Source organism: Eurosta solidaginis, chromosome 4, assembly GCF_040869045.1.
Source record: "Eurosta solidaginis isolate ZX-2024a chromosome 4, ASM4086904v1, whole genome shotgun sequence".
In the NCBI taxonomy this organism is placed as follows: Eukaryota; Metazoa; Arthropoda; class Insecta; order Diptera; family Tephritidae; genus Eurosta; species Eurosta solidaginis.
In genome coordinates, this window is record NC_090322.1 from 75,633,481 (window position 1) to 75,656,638 (window position 23,158).

At 36.5% G+C, this 23,158-nt stretch overlaps 1 protein-coding gene across 28 annotated transcripts in view; it reads right to left on the reverse strand.

Moving 5' to 3' along the window:
- Tre1 (Trapped in endoderm 1) overlaps positions 1-23,158 on the reverse strand; it is a 713,802-nt gene that overhangs the window by 224,626 nt on the left and 466,018 nt on the right. For all 28 annotated transcript variants that reach the window (XM_067782128.1, XM_067782125.1, XM_067782124.1 and 25 more), the window contains one exon: positions 13,263-13,408. In XM_067782128.1, coding sequence (XP_067638229.1) covers positions 13,263-13,408 — 146 coding nt within the window. The remainder of the gene's footprint in view (positions 1-13,262; positions 13,409-23,158) is intronic.

The following is a 23,158-nucleotide window of genomic DNA, read 5'->3' on the forward strand; positions in this document are numbered from 1 at the left end:
ACAGAAACTGTTCAGCATTTAATTTCTCTCTCTAATGAGGAGTACTCTCGCCTAATTGTGTAGGTGGTGTTCTGGGGGCATAAGAAGACAGCCCGTAGCGGTCTGAGGGCAGTATTTCGGCAGGCCTGTATGTTTTTCCAGTGAGTAACCTTTAGGCTTGCTTGGTAATCAGCGTTTCTTTGTCTTTACCCCAAGTGCTGCTAGAGAAAGGATTGAGGATTTTATTACGGCTCAGGATTTTATGAACAATTGCGGTTGCATGCTCTTCGAAATGTAGATCCTGATCGAACGTCACACCCAAGATTTTTTGGTGTAAGATAGTCGGTAGCGTAATGCCATCGACGCGGATGTTCAACAGACGAGACAAATCAGCAATTACCTGTGCGTTGTTATTGCTGTGTTCGTAATTACGTTTTTTGGCTTTTCCAAAAAAACTTACCTTATCAAAGTACTTATGCATCAGAACGAGTTATTTTAAATGAGATGTCTCCCTCATACTTTAATTTAAATTAAATACACATTGATGTTACTATTGCATGCAACATTAAGTTTAGAGTAAACACAATGAGCAATATCATTTTCGGTTAGCGAGGCGTGTAATCGGGACACAAATATGGCCCTACGAGGTGGCACCTCCAAAGGACCACTAGTTGGAATTATTGTTGGGCATACTTTTCTTTTGTTTTGGGGATACATTAATCCCTTCAGCCTTTTAAAGTGAGCATCCATCGTTTTGAAACTATCGTTAAGGACACGAAACCCAATAAAAAAGTTTTTGAACTCATTCTGATTTTGCTTCATGAAAGCACGCATGCCATTTTCTACATAACGACAATCATGACATGTCCTATTCAGTCCAGTTTTGCTAAACATTAGGTCAATAACTCGACCACCTATGCGAGAGAAACCGGCACAGGTCACATAAGTCATATTATCACAGAGCCAATAGCAAACATAAATGTGTAGCAGCGCGCACATACACAGCCACGCTCACCTGATAAAATGCTTGTTCTTGTTCGTTTTTTGTGTGGATGCTATTTGGCACTGTTGTACTTCTTAGGTCGAAGAGAAGTGTAGTAGCTGCTAACGACAACTGTGTAAAATTTTTATTGCAAAATTACAAAGAAATATTCTTATTAACTTTCAAATGAGCACTTAATTACACCTCTCTTTAAAATCCATATGTTTTGGATAATTTTAATTAATAAATTGTGATACTTTATTACCGGGGACGATTGCTAAAACACGACCAGAACCGTCGAGGGAGGTATTAATAGACAATTTTTTGCCTCGCTTCCAATAATTAGAATACTTTTTCGCCTTTGAACTATAGATAACAGAACAAAACGCGTCTTTTCATTTCTCTTTCCACATTTTTGGACGGGTTATTGCAGTCGAACTCGGTTTCAAACTGTTCTTCGCGGAGAACTTCTGAACGGGTAGAAAAACTTAGCACTCGTGTTTCTATTCTTAATGCTGCAATAACTACGTGTCCTCAGATACCCCAATTCAAGACTTTTGTATAATTTTCTGTAGGACGCATATAGGTGCAATACATTTTCTTGCTAAATTCGTAAAAAAAAATTTACCATCACGGCAACCCATATCTAATATTCCGCTCCTTTTTTGTTTCCCTGCGTCTATTCCACGACAGCAACCCCGGTAATTTTGACACTTCGTTCAGTGTCAAACGCAGGTTCCACTGAGTTCCACACTAGTTTGACACTGACCGAAGTGTCAAACGGCAGTGTGTTAGAAAGAGAACGGAATTGTTTCCTTCTCATACATATCATACTTGTAAACCTGTACTATGAGCTGACCGAACAGCTGTATAAAATATATTGGTATTGTGCCATGCAGATGCCGTTCGGAGTCGGCATAAAACATGTAGGTCCCGTCCGGCCAATTTGTAGGGAAAAATCAAGAGGAGCACGACGAAAATTGGAAGAGAAGCTCGGCCTTAGATCTCTTCGGAGGTTATCGCGCCTTACATTTATTTAAAAAATGTTAAAAATGTAAGGCGCGATAACCTCCGAAGAGATCTAAGGCCGAGCTTTTCTTCCCATTTGCGTCGTGCTCCTCTTGATTTTCCCTACAAATTGGCCGGAGGCGACCTACATGTTTTATGCCGACTCCGAACGGCATCTGCAAGGCAGATGAGTTTTCACTGAGAGCTTTTCATGGCAGAAATACACCCGGAGCGCTTGCCAAACACTGCCGAGGGGCGACCCCGCTTAGACAAATTTTCTTCTAATTGAAAAACCTTATTTCTAAAATTTTGATGTTGCTTTGCCCGGGAGTTGAACCCAGGGCATACGGTGTGATAGGCGGAGCACGCTACCATCACACCACGGTGGCCGCCATTAAAAAGATTATGTATGTATATAAAATAACACATATGTGTGTACAATAACACATAAATTTGGTAGTTTTTCTTAAAGCCGGTACACATTCGGATTTTGCGTTGCGTTGCGCAAACAGCTGACTTTGAACACACACGTCTTTACAACCCAACAAGCAAGGTAAACGTAATATAAGTTTTTAATAAGTTTTATCAAAAAAACATTAAGCTTACAAAACCTTGATTTTTTGTTTATAAACCGTTTAGAAATAAGCGACAAATAATCGAAACTGTTCCGTGCTACGCATACCCAAAAAAATAATTTTCGAGCCTGCAAGAAAAAATGTCGGAGGGGTAAATTTTTCGACCAAAACACTCCCCAAAACCCAAAAAATATTTTTTTTTACAAAAAGCTGTTATCGCCAACGTTTTTACAACAGTTTTTTGAGAAAAAAAATTTTTTTTTGGGTTTTGGGGAATGTTTTGGTCGAAAAATTGACCCTTTCGCATTTTTTTTCGCAGGCTCGAAAATTATTTTTTTGGGTATGCGTAGTGGAACCTTTTTTTCCTGAGCCCAAATCCTATCGAACAATAGATGGTGCGATATCGGTTAACTTTCATCCATACAAATCGACCCAGCTTATTGTGCACACATAATATATATATATATATATATATAATTTCTTAGTTTCATACATACATTACATTAAGTTTAGCTGCAATTCTAACGCATTCTTGGAGAATTCAAAAAGCGGTTTAAATGTAGCCATTCTCTTTCATATATACAAATTGTATTCGCGCAAAACGCCCTTTTAGTTAATTCGTTTCTGTGTACAACAAAATAATCAAAATTACAACAACCACATACAAATTTTAAACTTTTTTTTGTAAAAATCTTGACAGTAAAAATATTTCTTTCCCGCCGTCGGGTTATTGATTCCAAGGTAAAAACGAGTCTTTTGGCACTTCCCGAAATTTTTGGTTTGGTTTTACCATCGTAACCATCGCACATTCTAAAATTGCGTAATTTTCGTCGCAAACATACAAATATGCATTCTAAGGATAATAAACTAGCTCCTGACGTATATTTGCTTGTCGGGGAAGCGTTTTTTCACTACCATTTAAATTTTTCGCAAAAAGAAAATTATTAAATTTCTCTCATTTTTGATAACTGCCGCCAAATTAAGACCTACTTTAAATAATTAAAATCGAGCTCACGTCATTTTAAATTTGAAATACCTGTTTAGAGATATAATAGTGTTTAAATTGATTATAACAGACTTAAAATGATGCTTAATTAAGAATTATGTTTAAACCAATAAAACTCTGTTTTATTTCGACGATGACCACGGGCCATTATTTATTTGTCAATTTTCAAAACAGCTATAGCTATTAGTGCAATCAATTAATCCTCTAACTTATATTTACCTCTGCTAGTTTTCCTTTCGGTTTGTTTAACTTTGCAATTATTTTGGATTGCTGTGTAAAGAAGTGTACTAATCACAATAAAACTTCCCGAAGGACATTTCTGTTTGCTATTGGCTCTGTGATAATATGACTTATGGGACCTGTGCCGGTTTCTCTCACATTGGTGGTCGAGTTATTGACCTAATGTTTAGCAAAACTGGACTGAATAGGACATGTCATGATTGTCGTTCTGTAGAAAATGGCATGCGTGCTTTCATGAGGCAAAATCAGAATGAGTTAAAAAACATTTTTATTGGGTCTCGTGACCTTAACGATAGATTCAAAACGATGGATGCTCACTTTAAAAGGCTGAAGGGTTTTATGTATCCCCAAAACGAAAGAAAAGTATGCCCAACAATAATTCCAACTAGTGTTCCTTTGGAGGTGCCACCTCGTAGGGCCATATTTGTGTCCCGATTACACGCCTCGCTAACAGAAAATGATATTGCTCATTGTATTTACTTTAAACTTAATGTTGCACCCAATAGTAACATCAATGTGTATTTAATTTAACTTAAAGTATGAGGGAGACATCTCATTTAAAATAACTCTTTCTGATGCATAAGTACTTTGATAAGGTAAGTTTTTTTGGAAAAGCCAAATAACGCAATTACGAACACAGCAATAGCAACGCACAGGTAATTGTTGATTTGTCTCGTCTATTGAACATCCGCGTCGATGGCATTACGCTACCAACTATCTTACACCAAAAAATCTTGGGTGTGACGTTCGATCAGGATATACGTTTCGGAGAGCATGCAACCGCAATTGTTCATAAAATCCAGAGCCGTAATAAAATCCTCAAATCTTTCTCTGGCAGCACTTGGGGTAAAGACAAAGAAACGGACATTACCAACCAAGCCTAAAGGTTACTCACTGGAAGAAAATACAGACCTGCCAAAATACTGCCCTCAGAACCGCTACGGGCTGTCTTCTTATGCCCCCAGAACACCACCTATACAATAAGGCGAGAGTACTCCTCATTAGGAAGAGAAATTAAATGCTGAACAGTTTCTGTTGAATACCCAGAAACCTGGGCATCCCAACAGACATCTGATTTATGAGGCTACACCTCTCAGGGGCTTAAGGTTTCATCTCCGTAAGCATTATGAGGAAATACGGTACCTGAGAACACAGCCGTATGAAGCAAAAAAGCACAAGCAGGTCCTCAGTGATATCCACAAACAGGCGTCAGACCTCTATTTCAGGAACTGCCCGGCGAATCCAGTTCTTAAAGAAAAATACCCATAACTCGCAGAAGAGGAACGCACTCTCCCTAGGGAAACGCTAGTCACTCTAGCTCAACTTCGATCTGGGTACTGTAAGTAGTAAGTAGCAGGTAAGTAAATTAATTGGAACTCTTCACATTTTGTCGCGATCAATTCCGTTAGCAATACAAAATGTGAAGTTGCTGTTGCTGCATTTTTCTGAAAGCTAAAGTTAATATTTGACTGTGTTAACTCCCCCTTTTTAAGTATCAGCGTCCCGCTGATAAAATAAAGGATCTAACTTTTACCTATTGCAACTGGTTGGAAATCTATTATTGTAGGAGTGGATTTGAATTTCCTGTGGTAAGCTGATTTGGTGTGGAAATAGAGTATTATGAATAAGGTCAGCCCAAGAAATATTGATAAAAAACTGTAACTTATTGACATAATAAACTTGGATGAGATGTAATCTAATTTTGTTACATTCGTCAAGTGGAGTTGGTGAAGGTATTGTAAATCTATTTTTATCTCTTTTTCAGTTAAGTCGCTAGAGAGTATAGGGGTAAGATCTGGTGAGACGTAGTTTGCCAATTTGTGTAAATCATATTGCATATAGTTTCGTTATAAAAATTTATGATAAAGGTGCCGTTCAAGACCTGAGTTAAGTTATTATACGTTAGATTTCCTATAAAGTTGGAAATGAAGACTGTTCCATCTGTAATTAATTCAATTATAGGATCATTTCGAACCTGATAGTCGCAAGTTGCTTTTCCTCCCGTGAGGATCTGTGGAATACAATGGTTTTCATCCAAAGGTTCTAATTGATTTCTTTTGCATATTGTTATGTCTTCTATTATCATGCATTTTTCGCGAATGCCATATTTACCTTCTTGTGCAATGAACAAATCAATAAATTGGAGATAAATTTGTTTGCTATTTTTTATTGTTGATCGGATAAGAATTTTGTTGTATAAAATATCTTCGGTTTGTGGCAAAGATATTACGTATAGGAGAAGCGAATCCTGGACTATCATTGACGGTTCTGCGTATCTAAGAGCTTCTAATTCATTTTTGAAAGGTAGAGTTTCGGTTTGGCAAATTATATTGGCTATATCTGCTTTATTTAGCAAATGCGAACGAACTATACCCTTTTTTGCAAGTTGAGTGACTAAAACTATTTGCGAGAGACCATATTTTACTAATCCTAGCTTATTATATAATGCTTGTTCGAATCTAACTGTATCGTTTGCGTCGATTTCGTCGAGTATTCTATTGTAATTATCCAGTATTTTTTTGGTTGTTTTAATTAAGTAGTTATTGATTGTGTACTGTTTGTTACTATTTCCCGTGAGGTCATTCGTTGTAGTCAAGATTTCGTCCCAGTCGGTTGCGTCCGGATTACCTGCTAGCCTTTTCCAGGCCGAGCCAATCCAGTTGATTGATCGTTTGCTCTTTTTTAACGTTTCTAGTCCGTAATTGATCTAAAAGGTTGTCGATTTGTGAAATTTTATAGTCTAGCTGTGGAGCTAGAGGGCTTGTTCTGCTAGTCTGATAGCGAATGATATGTTTGATGTTGAGAATTCGTTCATAATCGTCCAAGTCAATGTTTGATATTTTTCCTATGCCGTTTTATTGCCATCAATGGGCTTTTGTATTCGTATATGTCTACTACTGCTCCTGTAAGTTTTGGTATCAACCTAGTAAACGGAAGAATTTTCAATTTTCAGATGAGATTTGTGAATCCTTCCATTATTAGTGGTGGTAATTGTTACATTATTGTCTTTTCCTACGGCTTCTTTCTTATAAATAGGTTTGTTTTTCTGTTTAATCTGTTTGTCTTTTTTGAAAACTGTTTCGCCTGGTTCATAGTTTTTAATTTTAGTCCTTTTTTGTTGTGCCAGTTTAGCATCTTTTTCTGGTTCCTGGCGAGTTTGTGTTTGATGTCGTTACTAACAATGTTCTTGAAGTCCTTTTATTCCTGATAATTTATCCTGTTAGTCCTACCAAAGAAAACGTCAGCTGGTTTCTTGTTTGTTGTTGAATGGATTGTATTGTTTTATCTGTCAACAGCGATGTAAATTATCTCATTAATAGAAAAGGCAAGATATTCGGCTTGAAGGCATCGGGCTGTTTCAATTATGGTGGAGTGAACGCGTCCAACCGCACCATTCACTTCGCTTTTTTGAGGAGGGGTCAAATAGATTTCTATTCCTAAGGCCTCCAAGTAGTTTAATGTAATTGGGCTAATAAAACTGCCCTCGTTGTCCATAACCAACGTTTTCGGGACAGAGCAGAAATGAAGAAGTTTTATCAGCATGTCGCGGATATGTATAACGGATTTATTTTTTATGCGAAAGAATTTAACAAATTTCGAGAATTTATCTAAGCAGGTTATATATTTTTCCCCTGCAATTTCGATAATGTCTATATGAAGAATCTCAGTAGGATACGATGGAATGGATGTGGCTTGGATTTCGGGTTTGGGAGGTAGGCGTTCATACTTGTTACAATGGCAAATTTCACATGATCTTGTGTAATCTTTGATTAGTTTGGCAATTTGAGGGAAATAAAATTTTTCCAGTATTTGTTCTTTGTTTTCTCTCCCGTTACGATGAGCTCTTTTGTATTCTTCTCTGATAATGCGGAACTTATCTTCATCGTTAGGGACATCGCTCACTATCCTCTGGGTGATTCTAATTCTAAATTTTCATAAACATTCTTTGAAGATTTCTTGCAACATAGGAATGTGTTTTCTGGGATTTTGACCCCATTAACTAAATTTGGGTTTAGGTAATTTTTTAATATGGATTTAATAACTCCTTTGCTAAGCTTTGTTTTTGCTACGTAGTGCCTTTGGTAATTTGGGTGTGGCTCCTCATGGCATTCCAGTTCCTTTCCTTTGGAAATTACTATTTGAGGCATAAATACGTCTATAGGAGCCTCGCAATGAGGAATCAAGTCTGTGTTGTCCTCTTCTGCGCTATGTTGGGAATTGTCATCTGTAGTCGCGAAAGAGCGTCGGCTACTGTGTTAGTTTTCCCAGGTGTGTATATGAGCTTATAGTTGTATTCCTCTATCCTTGCCTTCCATTCATTTTAACTTAGCATTATTATTGCTATTGCTCAAGGCGAAGGTAAGGGGTTGGTGGTCGGTTAAAATTTGTATTTCCTTCGCACCGTACAGGCAGGTCCTAAGCTTATCTAGTGCCCATATAATAGCCAGCATCTCCTTTTCAATTGTCGAATAATTCTCTTCAGTTTTATTAAGCGATCTGGAGATGTAGGTTATTGGCTTATCTTTGCAATTTTCACCCTGAGAAAGGACAGCTGCGATAGCTATATTCTTTTTATAGAGGAAATTTTTTCAGAGTCGGGTAGGATTCCATCCTGTGTGACAACGTGCTCTAAAAATTCTACATGTGTCCTGAGGAATTTCGATTTTTCTTAGTTGACTTTTAGTCCTGATTTTTTAAGTAATTTAAACAAAAGTTCCAAATTCTTTAAATGTTCCTCTTTATCTTTCCCTACGATGATAATATCATCAATGTAGACGTAACAACATTTACCAATTAAGGGTTTCAGAACATCATTAATCATTCTTTGAAAGATGGATGGCGCGTTTCTAAGTCCAAACGGCAGCCTGTTAAACTCGTATTTACCATTGGCCGTTGAAAAATCTGTTTTCTTTATATCTCTTTCTTTGATTTTGATCTGGTGAAATCCAGATGTTAAATCAAGAGTGGTGAAGTACTTGGATTCGCCTAAACTTGCTAATGTGTTATTTATATCCGGTATAGGATACGTATCAGGAATAGTTACAGCATTTAAGCGTTTAAAATCTATAACTATCCTATACTTTTTTCCCCAGATAGGCCTGGCTTTTTCGACAATACCCACAAAGGAGACTTATAAGGACTTTTTGATGGCCTGATTATGACGTATCTTATTAGCAACTCTTTTATTTGTTTTTCCACCTCCTTCCTAAGGTTCGCTGGGTAGGGGTATGACTTTGTGTAAACGGGTTCATCCGTTGTTGTTTTGATTTCTGCGCGTACACTCGTCTTAACAGTGCCGCTGTCCGAAACAGGACCAAAAATTTCTGCGTATTTCCGCTTAATAGTTTCTATATTATTAGTAGTAGTGGTTAGGGTATTATTTACTTGCCGAACCGTTTTTTCTTGTAATTTGATTTCAGTATCATTTAGCCGTAGCGTATTGTTTTTTTATCAATTATAGCTTCTAAGTGTTTTAAAGTGTCGTCTCCTATAATCCCGTCGAAGGATTCCAGTATCAATTATTAACTTTAGAAGTCCATTGTTTTTTGTATGGTAATTTATGTAAGGAAGGCTTGATCGGCCCCTATCATAAAATTTATTTCCTCGGAATTCTCCTGCTCATCAAGCTTTTCATCTCCTGATTTAATATTAAATAATTTAGGTTGTTTCCTTGGTAAATTTGAGGTATTTTGTGACCTCGTAGCCGGAGCATGGTTGGCCCGTTTATATAATTTACTTTTTGAGAATGCAATGATGGATCGACCTCCATCGGGACAGGGGGTTTGGGCTGTGTAGGCCGTGGGGGTGGTCCTTGCGGCTGAGTTTGCCTAGCATTATGTTGGTTTCTATAGTTATATATTGTATTTTTTTCGTGAATGTTCAATTTATTTGGTGAATTTGGCAATGAGGAAAAATTATATTTTTTGTAATTCGCATTGCCAGAATTTTTTGGGTAAATCGAATGATTTCTTAAGTTCATGTTATGTATCTCTAAACAGGAAGGATAGGCTTCAGGTAATGTTTCGGGTTTTTGGATTATTAGCATCCTTGAAAGTTCGACTTGTACTCCCCTGACAAAAACATCGAGTGCCCTATTCCTGTAGCTGTCTATCAAAGCGCTTATAGCTTCCTCTGAATGTACTTGAGCCTTTATCTTATTTATTATAAGCGAGAGCTGGTAATTAATCCTGGCGTAAAATTGGTCTACACTAGAATATCTCTGGCTTAAAGTTGTTAGTTCATACTCAAGGGTTCTGAGATCACGCTTGTCAGCGTAGTGTAGGGATAGGCAGGTTTTAATTTTTTCCCATTCGTCATTAAATACGTTGTAAGATATAAGGGCGGTATCCGCCAGTCCTCTTATTTTATTTCTAATATGCTACATTATAGCACGAAAGATGGGTCTGTTTTTGATTACCTCGTAATCTTTTAAAATGGATTACACACTGGAGATCCACGGAATATATTGAATTGGATTTCCATCAAAAATTTGTAAATCCTTTACACATTCTGACAACCTCCTCATTTCGTTGAGTTCTGCCTCTGTTGCTGGGGCAAGAGGTGCAGGGCTATTTATTGGAAGAGGTCTAATTATAGTTTCTAATTCCCCTATTCTGTTGTTCATTGCCTTAATCAGCTCAATTTGCAAATTGAGAGCACCAGTTAGCTGTGAAATTGCGTTTTCTATATTTTCCATTTTTTTCTTTTTTGTGATTTTCAAATAAAAAATTAAGCAAATAATTTAACTAAAATTTTATCACTTAATGGCTTTTAACTTAAGTTAATTCTGTCAATATTTTTTAAATTATTTTCTAGTTGACATAATTCACTTACAATAAAATGAGGAACAGCAATGCAGTAATATTTGGTTGTCGCCTGCAGGCGGTTGCTGTTGGAGATTTATCCTCTTCACAGTTTTTGAGGGTTTATTCACTAGTTGCACAAGGATATTTGTATTCTTTACGTTATAACTTTTTGAGGGTCTATTTTATAGTTTTGCTCAATCGACAAGGATATTTGTATTCTTTTTAATTTATACAGTTTTCAAGATTTTATTTACCCAGTTTACAAGGATATTTGTATCCTTTCCGTTATAACTTTTTTGAGGGTCAAGTTTCACTCAATCGACAAGGATTTTTGTAAAATTTTTAAGCTACATAGTTTTTACTAGTTTCACTCAGTGAAATAGGATAATTGTATCCACAGTTTTTATAGATTTATTTATTAATTTCACTCAATTTTATGAGGATATTTGTATCCCTTTTTTTAAGTTACTTTATTGCGCTATTTTTACGTTGGGCGACAGTTACTGCCCGTGCGCCGTCGATAACAAAATTAAACTCAATCGTTAAATTTATCAACTGAACCAACTGAACCTAATTGATTTGTTTTTATTAGTTTTGTAACCCTGATGACGATTGCCGCATAGCAGTCGAAATATATTGGTTGAGAATAAAGAAAAAAACATCAACGTTGTTTTATTTTACAACACAGACCTCGAGCCAGCTAAATAAGATAGCTAATTGATTTATTTATTTCAGTCTTTTATATTACAATTTTGCTTACTCGCTAATTTACAATATTCTTATTGCTGTTTTGTTTTTGTTGTTATACTTGGAAGTCGCGGCGGTTTTTATTCCGTCGCGATCGCTTCCGCTTAATGTTTGCGAAATATTGCCTAATCATCAATTTGCAAATGGAGCAGGTAAGTAAATTAATTGTAACTCTTCACATTTTGTTTCGATCACTTCCGCTAGCAATACAAAATATGAAGTTGCTGTTGCAGCATTTTTCTGAAAGCTAAAGTTAATATTTGACTGTGTTAACTTACATATGTACATACAAAAGAAGCTAATATGAGCGTGGTTAAAAGGGACCAGCGGACCAAATAGGCGTAGAAAAGACCATTTTTGGTCCAAATGGACCAAAGTGGGAACCATGGTCCAAAGAACTCAACCGGTCTTGACAAAAATTGGACAGTTCACGTGGTCACTCGGTATTTTTCTGGCTACATAGAATTCGTAAAAGTGAGCGGTGCCTTATTAGTGAGTTACGGGTAAAAAACCGGCTTTTCGTACCTTTAGACTCTTGCGAGCCTAAAAATTTTTGGGCTATAACCCGGTTTTAAATTTTTCTCCGGATCGTATAAGAAGATATTTAGACCTTTCCCACTATATATACATACATATGTGAACTAGAAAAATATAACACAGATGTGAGAACTGAAAATTTTTTTTTCTCTTTTTTGCGGGTTTTGTCAACTTTTGTGCTATCTGTATGCATTGAATCAAAACTGGAAATCAATTATGGCTTCAATAAGTATTAATTTCCTTATATATGCTAAAAACTTTAATGAAAACAAAATTTAAAAAATGTAAAATTGTATCAAAATGACTAAGAAATATTTACTTGACCCATTGTTTTCGTAATTTAGAATCATCCTCTACAGGCTAATATGACTGTAACTTTTGTAGTTACCAACCGATATTAAACTTCATTCTTAAAAATTACATACACACTTTTTTGAACATGTGTGAACATTTGCGTGTATCAATCACCCAACAGACCAATTTTTTTAATAATTTTGTGAATTTTATAATTTTTTATTTATTTTTTTATACAAAAATATGTGTCAAAATTCGGAATAGTTTTATGTTTAGTATTACTGGTCTGTGAATAATTGAATCAAAATAATATTCATTTGCCGTCTTCAAGACCGGTTTTCTTATTATATAAAAGTAAATATAATAATAAATTAATTATGAGACCAGTAAAACCAAACTTAACATTAAATACCTTTTACAAAAATAAAAAACTCGGTCCTGAAGATAATAAATAATAGAAAATATACATTTTATATTTTATCTTCTGTGCTAAATGAATGGCGGCGGCAAGGGTGTGGTGGCAACGTGCCCCGCCTACCATACCGATGTTCATGTGTTCACGCCCTGGGCAAAGTAACATTAAAGTTTAGAAACAAGTTTTTTCGATTATGAAGTTTTTCTAAGCGGGGTCGCCCGTCGGCAGTGTATTTCTACCATGAAAAGGTTCTCAGTGAAAATTCATCTGCCTTGCAGATGCCGTTCGGAGTCGGCATAAAATATTGTAAGTCCCGTCCCACCAATTTGTAGGAAAAATTAAAAGGAGCACGACGCCAATTTGAAGAGAAGCTCTGCTTTAAATCTCGTTAGAACTTATCACGCCATACATTTATTTATTTAAATGAATGGCCAAATCGAAAGGAAAGTCCTTACAGATAAAAGTACCATGTCTATATTAAATTTATTCCAGAAAACGTGGAAAGTATACTACGCTCTCTACAGACGCTAGAATGAAAGAATTGCTCCATTATAAATGTTTATTTTATGTATTATCCCTAGCTATGGGTGCTCCAGCTCTGTATTCCCCTCAGCTTGCTTATGCATATCTTATAGTCCTTATAATTGTTATTACACTAATCAATGGTACTTACTTCTTCATAATATCTCAAAGCTGTTAGTGGTAAGCTTAAGCAGCAAAATAGAAGGTCAGACACGCTGAGCGACAATATAAATGCTGTGGTTGCATGTCCCCGAATTTTAGGACATTTCAATAAAGCAATGATGGTTATAAAATTTCCTGGAATGAAATTAGATTGTAATATGTAATTAATTCTTCATTAGCCATAGGACGGGCAGGCCGACAGCTGTTTCGATTATACCATGTGAATCTCATCAAAGCTTTTTCTCTCGGAAATGGGGCTTCTTTAATCGAAACAGTTGTGCACTGGCCATTAAAAAGTGGCGTTTAAATTATTCCCAAAACATATAGTTAACTCTTTCCAGCAGTGCAAAAAGTATGAAGAAACTATTCTAATTTGACTTGTTAACTTTACCGACTAGCACAGTCAGTTTATCACAGAGTATTTTTTTTGTTTTTGTTTAGAACCCATTTTCGTTGTTTAGTTTACTGGTTAGTGCGAAGAAAAAAAAAAGTAAAAACTCACATAAACACACATTTAATTGTTGAGTAATGAATAAACCATAGCAAGGATAATTCCACAACTAAATCCTGGGAAGCCAGCTAACAAAGGTTAGTCATATCGATCGATATCATTTCTTTCGCCAGTTGCAAAGACAGGGGAAGCACATCCTAGATCCTCACTTCACTGCGAATCTTCGCTTAGCCACCCATCAGCATGGCTTCCGCAAAATTCATAGCACTACCGCCGCGCTAAGCACCATAAATACCCAGATAAATAAGGCACTGAACTAGGAATAGCCCCCTCAACCACGGCACGCCACTCCAAGATATAAAAGATTCACTCCTCCCTTGTATTAAAAGATGGAACGCAAATTATCTGAATGGTCGGCAACCGTCCGTTCAATTTAGGAACGAAACCTCAGGGTGGTGTTCTATCCCCGCTTCTATTTACTTCCTTCATATCAAAGCTCCCATCCCCACCAGAAAGAGTTACTATCATTTCCTACGTCGACGACTGCACGATATTGGCAACAGGATCTGACAGTCCAATAGACGATTTAGTTTTCAGAAGAAACAGCTATCTCCCCAGTTAAGTTTCTCACCTCGCGCGACCTGGTACTATCACCGCCCAAACCCACAGCCACTCAGCTTACGACGTTGATAGAACAGATGACGCAAATATTGGACGTTCGCGCCGATGGTGTCACACTACCGACTGTCAGTCACCCAAAGATCTTAGGTGTAACGTTCGATAATACTCCCGCGTCCTTTCCGCATCAGGCACCATCAGCACGAAGGCGCTGAAAAATGTATTATGAAAGGTTCATCAACTTATTAAAATTAGGGCGAGACTTTCACCCCCCAAATACAGATACAAGCGTGGCGGCGAAGTATCTTACCACAAATCTGACATAAAATCTGCGCTTTTCAGTTGAATGGCGACAGTATCGGGGTTTTATTCGTGAAAAAATGGTGGTCAGCACCAAAAAAAGGGGCAATATCCCAGGTTTGTTTATTTACAATGTGCTTTTATGAGACCCGTCATAAGCCCAGTACGAGGAATACTAAGTGGAAAGTATTAAGCGGAAAGAAAGATTAGATTTCTACACACGTTCCCAACCTCGTGTCATCTGTTGGCCTATAGAATATAAAAGACTACGGAAACGCTACTTAGGAGGACTACCAGATTGTAATTTAATACATACATAAATTAGCATACGCACTATTATGCTCGTCAAATGATGTCACGCGGAGGACGATGTCCCGCTAAATCTAATGAGAAAATGTAGCAGCTCGCTTCATAACTTCACAATGAGCGAACGCTTGTTTAGATGTGTAGTCTATTGCCCGATGCTATTTTTGGCCTTGGACCCCTGCCCACAATAGGCCTATAAGCAAAATAATAGCGCATAATCATAAATTAGTGGGACCTACATGCCGTATGTCAACTACTAGAAATACACTCAAAGCGTTTAGCAAACCATTGAGGGACGACGCCGTCAGGTAGAAATAGTAAAAATTTGTTTCTAAAGTAATTTACTGTACTACAAAAAAAGCATATTACCTATATACCACGCCAGTCACTTTGACCTATATTCACTTGTTATTTTTACAAACAAATTAAAAATATTTGTTTCGTTAACATTTTGGATTAAGTGCTTTGCTAAAAAAAAGTACTATATTTAATACCATTCCAGAAAAGAGCATCTTCTGTTATTCCCCTTTCTCTCATCATTCGCGTTGTATGGGAGTCTTCAAAATGAGCTGTCACTACAAAGGACACCTGGAATTATTACATTATGTTGCTGCCTTTCTCCAATCATTCATTTTTTCACTACCAGTCAGCTGAGTGAAAAACAAAAAATATCATTAATGAAAGTTTTCTATACCTCTATTCAAATTACGGAAGAAACATTTTTGTGCACTAATCTGAAGGTGAACATATTTTCACTACCAGCTTTTAAATTTTAGTGAAAAATTGTTCTGCTTCAATACCACTATGGCTGAGTGACATTTTTTGCATTACTACTCAACTGTGAGTGAAGGCTGGTGAAGTATTACCATACGGTGAGCGGCAGGGCATAAAACATTACGGTCGTCATGACGGTGGAAACTCGTTCATCAAAGTCAAAGCGGTGAAAAATTTACATTATTCATAAAAATAAGCAACATTTTTGACTTTTTATTTTCTTGAATATGTTTTTTTCTGTATGTGCTTATAAAAAATAACAACTAAGAAAAAAACCATGAAAATTAAAAAAAATTGTCTGCCGTAAGTTTTCCGGTCGCTCTTAAGCGGTCGTAAAATAGCGGCACCGCTTTTGGGGGAAACTAAGCCTTTAGTTTATTTTAAATTAATAACAACAGTTTAAGGCCGTACTTTTGCTACATAATCAGTTGAGGAAAATGAAAAGAGATCAAATAATTATCGATCAACGATGCTTCTAGTCTATGTTCGCTCTGTTCGTTCGGGACCAAAAACATGGGTTTTCTTCATACCATTTCATTGAGTGTAAGCCACACGATTATATTTTTTACTTCAAAGGTTCGTACGTGCGCGACTACGCAATACCTTTTATTTTATATGTATATAAAATATCCTTGATTTCGATCTTTATATGTGCGATCACAAGCAATAATCACCTAAGTTCTCTCTTTTTATATGGGACTTGGCGATTATTGCTTATGACCACAGATACATACATATATAAAAACCGTTTAAAAATGAATTTGTGTGCGGTAGTCTTCCTAAATTTCAAAAATTCCGATATATGTATGTGTTTTTTTCATTTTTTATGGTTAACGGATTGTTTAGGGAAACATTTTTTGAAAAGTGGGCGGTGCCACGCTCCTTATGAAAAAAAACTTAAAATCGCTTCATCTCCGCAATTATTTGCAGCATGTATTCAACATTTGGTATAGAGATTCCATGCATTAGGAAATTGAGGTGGCAGAGGTGTGATGGTATGAATGGGAGTAAGAGACTGAGTGGGAATGGAGATAAATAGAATAAGAAAATAAAGTAGAAGAGAATGACATAGGGCCTCACTTTTTCAGTGTAGGCAAACCAATTTTATTTAGGATAGGCAAAGTCTGCCGGAAACGCTTTTAATATTTTTTTGTCGTTTCGTTCGTTTTGCTTCAGAAACGGATTGGAAAAACAAATTGAAAAAAAGGAATAATAAAGAAATTTTTTAACATATAAACATTTTTAATTTTTAGTGCAAGTGACCACTGATTTTATTGTTTTCGAAAATAGTAAATTTTTTTTTTGTTTGAGTGCTAGTGCCACTACTGGTTTTATTATTTGTGAAAACATTTACGGGTCGTTACCTAAAATAATTGCGGGTCGTTTATTTGTTCATGTTTTTTTTATTGTGGTATATTTATGGTGTTCCATTAACATGCTGGGGAAAACGAGCAGATTTAGCACGAGCTACCTCACGTGCTAATGCCCTCTGGGCAATAGATAACGCGGATAGCCGTGTTATGTCTGAATTTCGTTCAAGGGCGACAAATGAGTGGATAAAATAATAGCGCTAGAATCACAGTGAATTTAAAAATGTGTGACTGACAGTTAAGTACGATTATCTTGTAAGGGACTATTATGTCAAACAAATGAATTACCCGTAGAGGTTTTTTTTGCATTTTACCTTGTGTGACAGCATTATTTATGACTATAAAGAAAATAGTAATTTTTAATATTTTGTTGTTAGGCTATTTGACCTATTGTGGGTTCCAGTAGGAAATAAAAATGTGGTGATTACTCCACTGTTGCGGCTCTATTTTGCGCTAGCCATCCTAGCTTCTTCAGGGGCGCAGTCTATTTTCAACAATAAAACATAAGAAATAATTACATTAGTTTTGTCACAATTTTGAAATAATTTACATTAACAATAATAAGGTGTCACAAAAACAACAATTTTAGCTAAGCTAAGACTAATATAAGGTACATAAAAGACGCACATACATACATACACGTAATATTTTTCTTTAACTCTAAAAAATTGGTACCACTTGCAAAAGGGATCATAGTCATACTAAACATTAAAATATTATAAACATAAAAGATAGCTTGCTCCAATCGCTTCTGTATCCTCCTTCTAGTTTATAGCGATTTCCCATTTTTGCATTATTCGTAGGCTCTCTAATGTGTATCGGAATTTTCCTCTTTTGTTTTTGTCTATTATTGTGGTATTCGCGAGATCAGATGTATGTCCAGTTGCTATTATGTGTTGTGATAAGGCAGTGTTGTCCTTTTTCTTATGTATGAAATTATGTAGACAAGAATAATTATTGTGCAGTCATCGGCGTAGGAAACGATAGTGACTCCTTCTGGTGGTAAAGGTAGCTTCGATATGTAGAATTTAAACAGATGTGGGGATAGGACGCTTCCCAAGGCAGTCGGTTCTTCGTACCGGAGCGACTCGGGATTTTTCCCGACCAAGGGCTGTCAGTTCAGTGTAACCCCATTTAATTTGTTCCGTCCCTCCCACAAATTGTCATCCTCCCAGAAGCTCCTTGCAACGAGCGGAAACGGATTCGATGACCTTGTGGAAAGCTACTTGCTACTCGTTTCGGACCCCATTGCAAACCTAGTTTACTAGATGTATTTTGTGTGGCTGACATGGGCAATATCTTACATTTTGATCAGCTTTATCTGGGAGGTGTTAGCGACCATGACTTCATTTTTTTGAGTTATAATGTAGTTTTGCAATCTACGAATACTATCTCCATTGGCAACCTGTACGTTCGTGATTTCAATAGAATCAATCTCAGAGCTTTAGCTGCTGAAGCATCTTCAGTTCCTTGGAATGACAGTTGGTTTGAAGCAGACATAAATAAAAAAGTTGAAAATTTTTCCAATTTGGTTAACTACCTATTTAATAAATATGTCCCACTTAAGAAAATTAGAGTGAACAAAAATAAGCAACCATGGTTCAATCGACATGTACTTCAGGCAATAAAAGCAAGAAATAAAAGCTATTCACTTTGGAGGAAACCCTCTTGTGAAGAAAACTGGAAGGCTTATAAGATATTGCGAAACAGAGCTACGAAAATTACTAGGGATGCCAAAAGGGGTTATTTCCAAAGCAAACTTGATGTATGCCTACAACCAAAGATTCTCTGGAATAATCTTAAACAACTTGGTATTAAGAATGATTTAAAATCGGAATGCTCGATTGAGGCTGATGTAATGAATGATTTCTTTGCTACCAAGTTACCGAATGAGAGTGAGTCAAATATTTCCAGCGACGATTCTTTGTTTGATTGGTGCAGTAAATTTAACTTTTCTAATATTACTGAATCTGAAACAATACAATCCATATTTTCAATAAAATCAAATGCAACAGGGGAAGATAAAATAAGTCTAAGATTTATTAAACTTATATTACCATATGTGATTGCGCCATTGACGCATATTTTAAATTTTGCTTTAACATCTCTAAGTTTTCCTGATGCTTGGAAGGTGGCTAATATTATACCTATTCCAAAAAAGGGTAATGCTTCCCAACCATGTGATTTTCGGCCAATAAGTATTCTTCCCTGTTTATCAAAAGTTTTGGAAAAGCTCTTATCGAACCAGATTAGGAAATATCTGACTGAAGAAAATCTGCTTTCGGAAAATCAATCAGGTTACCGCATTGGACATAGTTGCTCAACCGCTATGCTCAAGGTTTTAGAAGACATACGACCAAACTTTGACAATGGCGAACTCACAATTCTTACGTTGTTGGACTTCTCTAAGGCATTCGACACAGTCTGCCACAGAATTCCCCTGCATAAGCTAAAAACATATTTTGGATTCAGTAGCGATGCTGTAAAGCTACTTGAGAGCTATTTGACAAACAGGTACCAAAGGGTAATATGTGGGGATAGTGGATCCAGGTTATTGCCAGTAAAATCTGGGGTACCACAGGGTTCTATTCTTGGTCCAATTTTATTTAGTTTGTACATTAATGACATAGAAAAATGCTGTCGTAAAGTATCCATTCATCTCTACGCGGATGATGCTCAGATATACCTTTCTGCCCCTCTTGGCTTAATGGAAGATTTAGTTTGCCGATTAAATGAAGATTTAGAAGCTATATTTCAATGGTCTAAAAGAACAAGCTATGCCTTAATGCATCCAAAACACAGGCGATCGCTATTTCACATTTTTCCTACAATCTGAATGGCATTTCTCCGATAGTTATAAATGGAAGTGTTGTGAAATATGAGAACAATGTCAAAACTCTTGGATTTATCTTAAATAAGCATCTTACTTGTGTTGATCATGTGAATTCCTCAATTAGTAGGTTATATTATATGTTAAGGCATTTAGGGAAAACGGCTTATTTTATTCGAGAAGATATAAAACTTAAACTGGTCAAAAGTCTATTAATACCAATAATATCTTACCATGAATTGATATACAGTTGCCTGGATAAAGCTTCCATGAACAAATATCAACTACTGATTAATAATTGTGCCAGATATATCTATCTTAAACGGAAATATGATCATATTTCGAACTTCTCAAAAACTATTCTTGAATGCAGTTTATCACCGTTATTTGACCGTCGTTTACTAATATTTATACATAAGATTATCCCGTACTTTCAATCTAATTGTACCGCATTTTAAGTATTCAGTAACATCGAGAATGTTTTTCGTTAGGGCTGAGCAGTTGTGGAATGCTTTGCCTAATAAAGTAAAGTTAGAATCAAATCCTAAGCGCTTCAAATTAGCTGTACATCGCACCCTTTGTTCCTGAACATTCTTATGTGTTTTACTTTTTCTTTTTGTTTTTTACTTACCACCAGGAACATATTCTGTATGGTTTGAATGTTAATTCTATTTTTGTTTCTAGCTTTTAAACTTACTTTGTACTAGTAATAAGAATAATAACAAATATGGCACTGTAAAAGACTATGTCTTATATGTGTATTTTAAATAAATAAATAAAATTGAATCATTTCGTTCTACTGTGGAATTTTGTTGGATGGAGTTGGCAGCTTTTACAGCATTGTCGACGATATATTGGCATTGAAAATGGTCGCAATCAGATTATAACCACGCCCACTTGCAAAAATTTAGAAAAATGGAAAAACCATTGTATTAACAAATACTAATAAAGTAGTGAAACTTGTGATTTAACTCTACGCCACAAAATAGAAATTTAGTACAAATTTGTGTATTAGAAGAAAATTTGGGTTTTATAAGCCGTAAATCAAAAGCATTTGTTATAATTTAACAAATTTGCGGAAGGATGGTATCTGGTATTTTGTATAGATCTGAGAAAAATCGGTTGAGAACCACACCTACATTTTAAAAACTTTGCTCAAAGATTTATCCTAACAAAATTTTCAATTTGTTTATGTATGTTATGCACTATATACTTACATAACTACAAGTAGACTTATTTTAATCGTCCTGGTCAGCTCCTTTTTAGTCAGTCTCTTCACAAATTGATTAATGCCAAAAGTTCATCAAAAATTAACAAATTTTAATTTGGCAAGAACAAAGTTTTTATTACAGCATCTGTTGTAAAGCATCTTGTTGAACATGCTATTTTGATAAGGCAAGGCAGTTTATTTTAGCTTTCATATCATTTAATGTTCGTGACGTTTCTCTCTAAATCTATCCTTAATATATTTGTGCCCACTCCAAAAACTGGATATCTACAAAATCCAATAATCTAGGTGAACAAGTTGTCAAATTTGCAACTAGCCTATCATCAGCATGGCTTTTGAAAACTACATAGCACAACCACCGCGCCAAATGCCATTAGCACCTAGATAAATTGCGGTTTAAATCAAAACCCGCACCATAGAACAGTACTCGTTGCGCTAGACCTGTCAAAAGTTTTTGATACGGTCAACCATGGTACGTTACTGGAAGACCTGGAAGGGTCTACCCTTCCCCCAAGTTTTAGAAGGTGGACCGAAAATTATCTAGGGGGCCGGCAGGCATCGGTGCAATTTAGGAACGCAACATCAAAACCAAAAAAAACTAAACAAGTGGTGCCACAGGGTGGAGTCCTATCCCCACTTTTGTTTTACTTCTACATATCAAAGCTACCTTGGCCACCAGAATGAGTTATTATCGTTTCCAACGCCGATGACTACACATAAATTGCCACAGACCCAGGCCCACAGATCGATGAGCTTTGCAACAAAATAAACGGCTACCTCCCTGATCTCTCCAGTTTTTTCGCCACGCGAAACCTGACATTATAACCGACTAAATCATCGGCGACCTTATTTACAACATGGACGTCCCAAATGTCGACCACTTTGAACATCCACGTCAATGGCACTACGCTACCGACTGTCTTATACCCCAAAATCTTGGGTGTGACTTTTGATCAGGATCTACATTTTGGTGAGCATGCAGCCGCAATTGTACCGACAATCCAGAGCCGCAATAAAATCCTCAAATCTCTTGCTGACAGTATTTGGGGAAAAGATAAAGAAACGCTCATTACCACCTACAAGGCAACTGGCCAGCCGATTGCATGCTACGCGTCACAGATATGGCCGCCAAGCCTAAAAACTACTCACTGGAAGAAGCTACAAGCCTGCCAAAATACTGCTCTCAGAATCGCCACGGGTTGTCTTCTTATGTCCCTTAAACACCATCTACATAATGAGGAGAGAATACTCCTCATTAGAGAGAGAAATGAAATGCTAACCAAAAAGTTCCTGTTGAATATCCAGAAACCTGGACATCCCAACAGGCAGCTGATTGATGAGCCAACACCGCCCAGGGGCTTAAGGAGTAATCTCCGTAAGCATTATGAGGAAATACGGCACCTGATAACATAGCCGTATGAAGCCGAAAAACAAAAGCAGGTCCTCAGTGAACTCCACAAATAGGCGTCGCACCTCTATGCCAGGAATTGCCCCTTGAATCCTGTACTCAAAGAACAATACCCAAAACTTGCAGAAGAGGAACGCACACTCCATAGGGAAACACGACTCACTCTAGCTCAACTTCGATCTGGATACTGTAACCTATCCAGAATCAACTCCGACATACAAAACATATGTCCTGCTTGTAACTTGTCCCCATATGACACCAACCATCTCTTTAACTGGATTGTGGAACCAAAGGCTCTAACACCCCTCTCATTATGGTCCACCCCTGTTAAAACAGCAAGTTTCCTTGGACTCCCGTTAGAGGATATTGATGACAATTTGTGATCGGTCGCACCTATTTGATGAGGCGAAGCTCTGCTATAACAACAAAAACAACAAGTTGTCATTTTACCGGTGACCGAAATATGAACTATGAAATATATGAAATATTTTAGTTCTCAAAATTTCAACGCACAAAAAATTTTTTCAAACTTAAAAAAAAAAGGTGATACATTTATTGCAATTTCTAAAAATTTAAAATTTTTACATTACGGAACGGTTT